A 10,085-nucleotide genomic window follows, 5' to 3' on the forward strand; every position below is an offset into this window, starting at 1 on the left:
ATCTTAAAGATTCCTAAATGCATCTACTTTCGGAAGGCCAAATAAAGTGCTTTTGCTTTCACCTAGAAGCACACAGCGTCTCCCTGATATGGCTGCTTCAACACTAACTGCGGTTAATGAAACCACGCCTTCTTTCTTTGCGTGAACATTTGGGCGGCATTATGCAAATATTTCCAATAGTGAGGTAGGTATGTGGGGGCATGTTAGAACGAGCCATTTTAGGGGGGCGTGGCAGAGTCTTAACTTTGATAAAGAATATCTCTTTGGTTTTGAGACTTTAGTCTTTGCAACTTCAGGGATCTTATCTATTCACGAACAGCTTGTAACACTCCAAAGAGAAAGGAAAACTTGAAATCGCATCATATGACCCCTTTAATTGTAAAAACGTCCACCGTCAGGTTGTGGTTCACGTGTCATACAAACCAAAACAAAAGGGATGAATGAACGTTACTGAAAAACTTTCTTACCTATAGCCTATGTTGTTAATACTTGATTTACAACTGTAAAACTGCTTATCTAGTGACCCTGTTTGACCCCCAACTGTCTACACCATTAAAAAACACATTTTATAGAGCATGTTTACAAATCAGACTTCTATATGTGCCATTATCAATAATTAGACCGATCTGCCCTGTAGTCAAATCCCATAACCTGATGCCTGACGTCAGCTTCTAGGCCCACAAGGAAGAAAAATGACTAATGAGATCCTCCTAGACAGAAATGAGATTAAACAGAGTACTTCTGTTTGAACAGGAGGTTATAATATGTTTCTCCTGCGAAAAAGACCCCAGTAATCACGTGTCTCTCCTCTAGATTTGAGAAGAGATCTCAAAACCAAAGTATGTGATCTCAATATGGGAGAAACGTTTGAAACAAAGTTGATAATTGAAATATAACTGAGAAAGCATTCCTGTAAAGCAACCGTTAACCATCATAAAAGGAGAGAGATGAACCTGACAGCAGTTTTCTCTGTTGCTTCTGGGACGTCTGTAGAGGGAAGCTCATCCGCCAGGATCTCTTCTATTCTGCGTGGATCGTCTGGAACGTCGCTCTGAACTTTGACCTTCTCCTTCTTGCACGTCCCAGCAGTGAGTGTGTTCCATAGCTCACTCTGAGACTTTGAGCCTGGAAATCAGATGAATGAGAGTCAAAGAAAGACTTAAACCCTTTGATAAACAATGAACAAATCCCATTCACTCTCAGATTTTTTTTTTTTTTAATTGTATCTTTAGGGGTACTACAGCTTGTCACTGGGGCAGAACCCTCAAAGGGACACCTTTGTACCTTTTTACCCCTATAGAGTTCATAATAGTACCAGTGACAAGCTGTCATGCTATTCTATTCAGTATACTACTATCTAAAAAACAACACATTATGTCTTTGTCTGCCACAATATGCCAACCTATGATCCCCCTTGCCCCCATTTCTCCGTCAATAATATTGCAAATATTACTATTAATACATTTAATCTCAATTTATTTATTTTCTTTCATATTTTATTGCACTATAAATATTATAGTGCAAATATTCGCTTTATTTGTACTCACTTAATATGCACACACAGATATGCTGCAAATATTTTAACAATGAACAAATCCCAATGATCCCAACAATATGACAATCTATAATCCATGAATCCATTGCCTTTTTTTTTTTTGTTACACTATAACATTTTATGATTTATTTTTTTGCACCCACTGTGCGCACACACACAAAAATGCAAATGGTTTGCTGATTTGAAAGCATTTTTTAATCAATTCATAATGAAATTTTAACATATTTATTTATTTATCGCAGTGTTCGGATTCAAAATAACAGTAATGGCATCAGCAGACCAAAATTCTAAGACTAAAAAAGCCTCCTCTTTGGAGCCTAATGGCTCAGTTGTTGATTCATAGTAAATTATATTGATTTGCTCCCACCAAGTCTGTGCATATCATTATCATCATGAGCTCATGCACTCATAATGTTGTTATTCAGATGTAATCTTTATGCCATCTCTGAAAAACTCGTTTCTTTGGATGCAGTATTATCCCCAAATTAACTCTTGAATATCTTGATAGATGCTGCCATCTAGTGGCATGCCCATGTAAAGTGTAATGCCTGTTAAAAGAAATATCAGCCATCTGACGGGGTAATAATGACCAATATTGAAGTGAAAAAACTAGTCCCAGACTAAGGCCTGCACGACAAATTCATTGCTGAATTCACTGCTGCAATAATGTAAGATATTCAAGTTTTCTCTAGTGTTATTTTAGTACCAATATACCATTATAGTTTTTCTTAATATTTTTTTATTGGATTTTTTCTCTTTCCATTTCAGTTTTAAAGTTTCAGTATTTTGTTGTGTGTTTCGTCATTTTTATTAGTTTTTGCTTTCTAAATGTCTTTATTAAGTTTTACTTTAGTTATTTTAGCACTTAAAAACTAAATAAATTAGAACAATTAGAAGGTTTTTTTATATATAATTTACGTATGTATTTATTTTTTTGTTTCTTTTACTTATAGATAATAGTAATTACTTTTTACTGCTTTAAGTTTTCCAAAACGCATTAATATCAGAAGTTAAAAATATGAATATGTTGACGATTTAATGAACAGAAACTAAGATTACAAAAGTCACAGAAAAGTTTCAGAGAATCTGTGGGGTCTAAAGACTGGTTGAGATATTGAACTTTTGTAAAAGTAATAAATTGTGGATTTGTCTGTGTTAATGTGAAACATTAAGCCAATGTTTATGTGGTCTAGAGAGATCTTAAAACCACAAGATGAAGACTTCAGCTCTTTTCCAGTCATTTGTGATTACTGGACAATGTTGTTTTAGAAATGGAAGTTTCAGTTTTCCACGACCGTGCAAACCCAAGACATGCTGTAAGTGTTTCTGCAGCACTTCGCAGAATAAAAGCATCTGTTATATGAATAAATTTAATTGCAAATGTGCTCTTTCTACTTCATATCTGCCCTTCCCTTTTGAATATGAAACAAGATGTAGATTTATACAAAAATGAAATGTAGGTAGGGCAGTGCGAATTTGTTGCTTTCTAAAAAAATAAATAAACGCATACTTACGTGCAAATCTTGCCAGCGGCCTGCTGTTGGTCTCCCCATCCTCATTAGCCACTACAGAGAACAGAGAGAGACAAAGTTATATGCTTGCATTTGTGTGTGTGTGTGTGTGTGTGTGTGTGTGTGTCTCTAAAAAACATAAAATACCTTTTTCGAAAGTTTTTTTTCAGAGGCTTAGTAAAATACATCATTAAAAATCTTTTTTGGCTCCTTTCTTAATGTGTCTTTTTGCATAATATGAATATAATGAAGCGAGCTGCTGGAAAAGTGTGGAAGCCTGCTTTTAAACGAGGGGACTGGAAGGGTGTTGTTAGTGTACTGTGAGTCACTTCTAGTAAAAAATAACACAAGAACAAGAACAAAAAAGGCAGAGAAAATCAGCATGATCCACAAGAAAGTCTTTGGAGATGCTATAATGAGAAGGGCAAACATTTCGATTTACTTATTTTTAATTTATAATAACAAACTGCTTTTCCAGATGCAGGTGTTTTTTGCATATTGCTATGCGAGTTGCTTTAGGGTGTTCTAGGAGGCTAGTTGGGGTTACAAGTCAAAAAAATCCTCAAGTCAAGGGATTTTTTTTTTTCAGTTATTTCTGATTATCCACAAAAATCATAAACCCAATCATGCTGTGCAAATAGATTTTTTATCATTCATGGGTCAAACTGTGTGGGATGAGTTGCAAAGCAAAGTGTAATACTTGGGGCAGTGTTGTTATCGTTTTATAAACCTAAAACTGTTAAATATCTTTTCTGTAATTAAAAAAAGATATATAAAATATTACATGAATAATAAAAAAAAAACTGGCAACAAAAAGTTGATTTGTCCACTAACTGAAATAAACTAAAATTTAAGTTATTCACCTAAAATCTATATTTTAATAGTTTTTATATATATATATATATACACATATACATATAGGTGCATCTCAATAAATTAGAATGTCGTGGAAAAGTTCATTTATTTCAGTAATTCAATTCAAATTGTGAAACTCGTGTATTTAATAAATTCAATGCACACAGACTGAAGTAGTTTAAGTCTTTGGTTCTTTTAATTGTGATGATTTTGGCTCACATTTAACAAAAACCCACCAATTCACTATCTCAACAAATTAGAATACTTCATACTACTTCAGTCTGTGTGCATTGAATTTATTTAGTACACGAGTTTCACAATTTGAGTTGAATTACTGAAATAAATGAACTTTTCCACGACATTCTAATTTATTGAGATGCACCTGTACAGTATATATATGTTTTATTTAATTTTAAAGTTTTAGTAATGTCGTTGTGTGGTTTTGTAATTTTTAAGTTTTAGTTTGACTTATTTTAGTACTAATAAAATATGTTTTAGTTTTTAAAATGTTTATGTGTATTTAAAATAATAACACTTATGGTTTTAGTTTTAGTTAATTGCTTTTTCCAAGTTATTCATCTAATATTTATATTTTAATAGTTGATATTTTATATATTTATATTTTATGGTTAAGATACCAAGATTACTAAAAAATAAAACTGAAAAAATGTAAGTAAAAACAAATCATATAAAATATATATTAAAATAGAAACATTATTTAAAAAAAAACAATAAAAAGCACATACAATTACTAAAACTAAAATTAAAATGACAACTGAAAACGTAAAACATAAAAAGCTTGTTCAAGATATTATATTAATAAATACTATCATGAAAAAACTATATAAATAATACTAAAATAATAACACTGACTTGGGGTTAGTGATATGAATAAGTATAAGCAATAGTACCAATAATGCATGCATTTGCATCTTATTACACCAACAAGAGTTCAGTCGGTGCATTACCATGTGTATGTAAATCTAGTCAGTGCACAGGCAGGTTCAAAGTTGAAGAGATTCTTTAGCTGGGTTGTGAGAGCTGCTTCTCTGCATTAAATGTAAATCGCATTAGCAGGCAGAGTCAGGAAAACAAAACCAGTCGATGAGATCTCATTTCGAGCGCATACGTTGTTCGAGCTGGGAAAAACATGCATTAGTGAAGTAAAACACCACACAACCTCCATTAAGAGTCATGACATTCTGTATCAAGACCAAAACACACACGCACGCTATGTTTCTCCAGCACGCAACCCATTAAAAGCCCCCAGAGTGACACCGAGGGCGGAGAGGAAGTTGTCACGCTGCTTTAGCCAATCATCATTAAGTTAACAGCAGCTCGTTGTCACGCTCCACTGGACCCGATTGACAACACGTCACACGTAATGAGCTCAAAGCACACTGAGCAATTGATTGCTGGGCTGCGTAACCATGACGACAGGCAGATGTTTGAAAAAGCCATAAAGCATTATGATGTGAGATTCCCTGCTGTGATCTTGTATGATGATTAACTAGTTTATCTACAGTATTAAAAGTGCATTAGTTAAATAAAGAGTTTTGCACGTAAGGAGCTTCCTTCTATAAATGCATCGAGACAGACAGTAAAAAAGTATCTAACACCTCTGATGTTTCCATCATAACACCTTTCCTGACCGTTGTCCTCCCACGTGGGTGTGTGTTTCTCAGAAAAAACGACCGATCGACAGGACGGTGTGTATGGAAAAATCATGTACCTCATTAATGTGTTCATTATCTCAAAATAAACCCGACAAGGTGACCAGGATCCAGACACGATGCGTTTATTTTGAGATAATATGATAATGAGCAGCTTATGGACATGAAATATTGATTTGAGATGAAATGATGTTATCATGTAAGAAGGAAGACATGAAACTAGTGCAAACTAGTTGCCTGGGTCAATGGCAATTGTAAAGTTTAGTGATTATTAGCTATACAACAATATATGACCACAAGTGACCAATCAGAATTGAGTATTCTAATAATCTGTCAAATTTGAGGCAATCAAATTATTAATCTGAAATTTAGATTTTGAAAGGATGAGTTGAGAGGCAAAGTTAAATACTTGTGTTGTTATCATTAAATAGAAATCGTTTTCTGTAATTGAAATAAAGCTGAAATAAAACTAAATATAAATATTAGACTAATAATTTACAATAAAAAAAAACTGGCAAAAAAAAGTTGGCAACTAATGGAATTAAGTTTAAGTTAAAGCACTAAAATTACTACAATAAAACTAAAATAAAAACAAATGAAAGCTAAACAGAAATATAAAAAAAAAAAATTGTAATTATTTTTTTAAAAAGTTGTATGGTTTAGTGGTTATTACACAAAAATATCTGATCATGACTGACCAATCAGAATCGAGTATTGTAATGAGCTGTAAAAACATTTATTTATTTTATTATTACATTTTCTTTTATTGGTCAAACTGTGGTGAAGTTAAATACTTGTGTTGTTATCATTAAGTAAAACAATTACAAATCATTTTCGGTGATTGAAATAAAGCTGAAATAAAATAAAACAAACATTAGACTAATAATTTAATTAAAAAATGGCAACAAAAAGTTGGCAATGAACAGAATTACGTTTAAGTTAAAGCTCTAAAATTTCTAAAAAAAATTAAATAAAATTGAAATAAACAAATTGAAGCTAAAAAGACATTATATTAAACATAATTATTATATTAAACATTTAAATATTTAAAAAAATGATATGGTTTTGTAATTAGTATGAGTATTCTAATAAGCCGTATAATAGATGATGGATCCCTATATCCTTGCAATAATCACTTTTAGATGATTCTTTAATATCTCAGTTGTTTCTCCTAGACAGCAATGAAATTACATGGAGAACAAACTGAGACTTCTGTTCAAGCTTCCTGCTTTTCTGTCTTTCACTGTTGAGAAAAACACTCACATCTCCTCTAAAGCCATCTCAGCGATGTCTCAAACTGTGCTCAGAAGTCTGACATGAAAAGTCAGTTATCATTAACTAAAACAGTTAAAAACTTTTTTTTATTTAAGTGAACCTGACATTAAATAAAATATAAATAATAAATTAATAACTAAAATTTACAACAAAAACTTGCCTTGGCAACTAACTGAAATAAGTCGAAGCACCACAATTACTGAAAAAATGAAATAAACTAAAATAAAAAATAATTTATAAAAGAAACTAATTGAAATAAAAACAAATAGAAACAAAAGGTAATAAAAATGCATATAAGATTGCAAAAATTTAAAAAAATAAAATGAATACTGAAAATATAAAAAGCTCATTTAAAATATTAATAAATACTATAATAATATATAATCGATGCCATAATAACACTGACTTGGTGTTAAGAGATTTGAATAAAAGTCTAAGTATAAGCAATAGTAACAAGTAATGCATGCATTTGCATCTTTTCTTTTTTTTTTACATCAACAAGATAATGCACACTTCAGTGTTTTCACAAACATTTCTCTTCAAATTATCCCCTATTCTAACCAGATTTCCAGGCTACAATTCACATTTATTTTAGACTTCTGTATGTACTGTTGTCTTACTGTAAAAGAACCGTAACAGAAACATCAGAGATGAAGCTGATACTTAAATGAGAATTCATTCAATCTTATATGCCATGCAAAAACAATATTTTGCTCTGAGTAGGTTTGTGTTTGATTGTGTATTGTGTGTGTGTGTGTGTGTGTGTGTGTGTGTGGTCAGGTGCATCTTACTCTGGTTGCTATGGCACCGTGGAGTTGTGCTCACCTGAAAGAGTCTTTTCAGAAATCAAACACTCACACATCACATCCTGAAATCAACACATCTGTTTGTATAAGCACTGATGCACAAAACAACTGACTCTACTGTACATCTGCAGCCGTGATGCATTTCCATCAAACCCTGATTCTGTCATCTGTTAGTTTCTTACCAATGGTGAAGCTGAAGCCGTCGATGCTGAAAGTGGCACTTCTGCCTTTGGTGAAGCCCTTTTTTCTAGAGTCCGTTTCTGACATCTTTTCTTTCTCTCGTGTTGTATTTCGTGAGTAAATCCCAAAGTTGTGCGCGAGTCTTTTGTCTCTGGTTCGTCAGATCTCTCTATCCTGACCTGCTCTCACGCTGTACTCTCAGAGGAGAGACACTATTTCTCTTTTTCTATCATTCTCGTCTTCTTTCGCTCTCACTGTCTCATTTTTTTCTCCCCGGCTGAATGTGAGTCCCCTCTCAACAGAGCACTTAGTGTAGCAATGCATAACATAACACACTCTGCCCCTCGCGAAGCACATTTGAAGAAAAAAAAAAAAAGCAGCTTTGTCCCCCCGCATGTGAGGATGTGCGCGTGTGATTTTATCATCGAAATGCAATCAAACCTATTTCGAATCGCTGCGGACTTGTTGAACACATTCCCAGAAATACGTCTAGCTGGGCCAAGGCCGTGAGGTTTGTGTGTATTTTGGTAAAGCGTGAATCATTAATTTCTATTCAAAGACTGTTGTTTTTAAAAAAAGAGAGAAAACTATTGAGACGAATAGACAGGTGGAGGCCGAGATGTTATTCAGTTATTGTGCTGAAGTAATAGCTGAGGTTTTGGAGCTTTGATGTTTTTGTCTGTGTCTAAATACAGTGGGTTGGGCGACCTCAAACCCCTGAGGATTCAGTGACGGTTTAATGCGTGACTGTCTCACGTCTGAGGGAATGATTAAAGAGAAGACAGCAGACAAACCCTTCAGCTCCAAAAAAAAAAAAAAATAATAATAATAATAATAACTAAACAATCATATAGTACAAAACTCTTAATTTTTCAACTGTATAAGCATATACTGTATAATTAAAATGATAAAAAATAAATAATAATGTAATTAAAAACATATTAATTAAGTCAATTGTCTTTATTATATATTTAAATTCATTGCACAATTGCACATTGTCTTTAAATATGTAATAAAATATACACAAAAACGACAAATTATATCAAATTGTATTATTTAAAACAATTCTTTGTTATAGAAGACAATATATCAGAATACATAAATACTGTGTTAAGTAGAAGATCATGTATGTCACTGTAAAATTAATATTTATGTATTCTAAAATGGTCTCTTCTAATTCATAATAATGTTTTTTAGAAGTAAAAAGTATTCATTTTCAATTTGACATCTTACAGTATTTTCTAGTATATTTATTATTATAATATTTATTCTGATTTATTCACTAGTTTTATCAAATACACTGCTCAAAAAAATTAACGAACACTTTTTAATTGGAGTATTGTACTCCTGGAATATTGATCAGGGCCCATATTCACAAAACATCTTAAGGCTAAAAGTAGCTCATAACTCACCAATTTAGGTGAAAATCTTAAAAATAAGGGGCGTGTCAATCCTAAATTCAGGGCTCCTAAATTTTTGCTCTAAGAGTATTTCACAAAGCGTTTTAGCACTAAAACTAGCTCCTAAATCTGTGAAACGTTAGGAGTAGTGAAGAGGACTGCTAAGTCACTAAGACCAAACCACAAACTATTCATCAAATGGCTGTTGCCGGCAATCCGCCTCGGAACGTAAACATTTTAGAAACATTTGATGATAATGTGCTTTTAAAAAGGTATCACCTTTGGTTTTGGAGGCCATCCCAACTTCAAATTTTTCCTTTGATTATATGCTTTTCATTAACCAGTTGGGCAAGAAGTAACAGCTGTTCTTGCGTCCAGTTTGGTTTTCTTTTTTGTTTGCATGTCTTACTATCAGCCATGATTATTCTACTCTGTTAATTAAAAGGCTGTTTATATGCATATTCACTCATTTTTTACAAGAAGCATATAGGCTGACAATTAGCTGAACATATACATATATATTATATCGTTTAATTAGTGACACTAAGCCTGCATTTTAAAATCTTTATTTGAATATGGCAACATAATATTGCGCTCTACTATGAATAAATCTCTGACAGAGACTATCAGCCAATCACTGTGTGTGCATAGTAAGTAAGCATACTGACATCATCCATAGCAAGGAGGTCAACCCAGCTCTTACTCTGAGCTTAAGACTTCTCTCTATTCCTAACTAAACGTTTGTCTCAGCAACTTTGTGAATAGGTTTTAAGAGAAACTCTTAGCTAAAAACTTTTACTGCTATTTAGGAGAACTCTTAGTGGTAAGAT

General features: G+C 32.7%; 1 protein-coding gene across 1 annotated transcript in view; it reads right to left on the reverse strand.

The window, feature by feature from the left end:
• The window catches only part of LOC107656137 (calcium/calmodulin-dependent 3',5'-cyclic nucleotide phosphodiesterase 1C-like), a 23,525-nt gene that overhangs the window by 1,853 nt on the left and 11,587 nt on the right, over positions 1-10,085 (reverse strand). Inside the window, exons 2-3 of the mRNA XM_016443856.1 lie at positions 3,070-3,120; positions 954-1,125 (exon numbers count right to left, since the gene is read on the reverse strand). Coding sequence (XP_016299342.1) covers positions 954-1,125; positions 3,070-3,120 — 223 coding nt within the window. The remainder of the gene's footprint in view (positions 1-953; positions 1,126-3,069; positions 3,121-10,085) is intronic.

Source organism: Sinocyclocheilus anshuiensis, unplaced genomic scaffold, assembly GCF_001515605.1.
Source record: "Sinocyclocheilus anshuiensis isolate Anshui unplaced genomic scaffold, SAMN03320099.WGS_v1.1 scaffold1803, whole genome shotgun sequence".
Classification (NCBI taxonomy): domain Eukaryota; kingdom Metazoa; phylum Chordata; class Actinopteri; order Cypriniformes; family Cyprinidae; genus Sinocyclocheilus; species Sinocyclocheilus anshuiensis.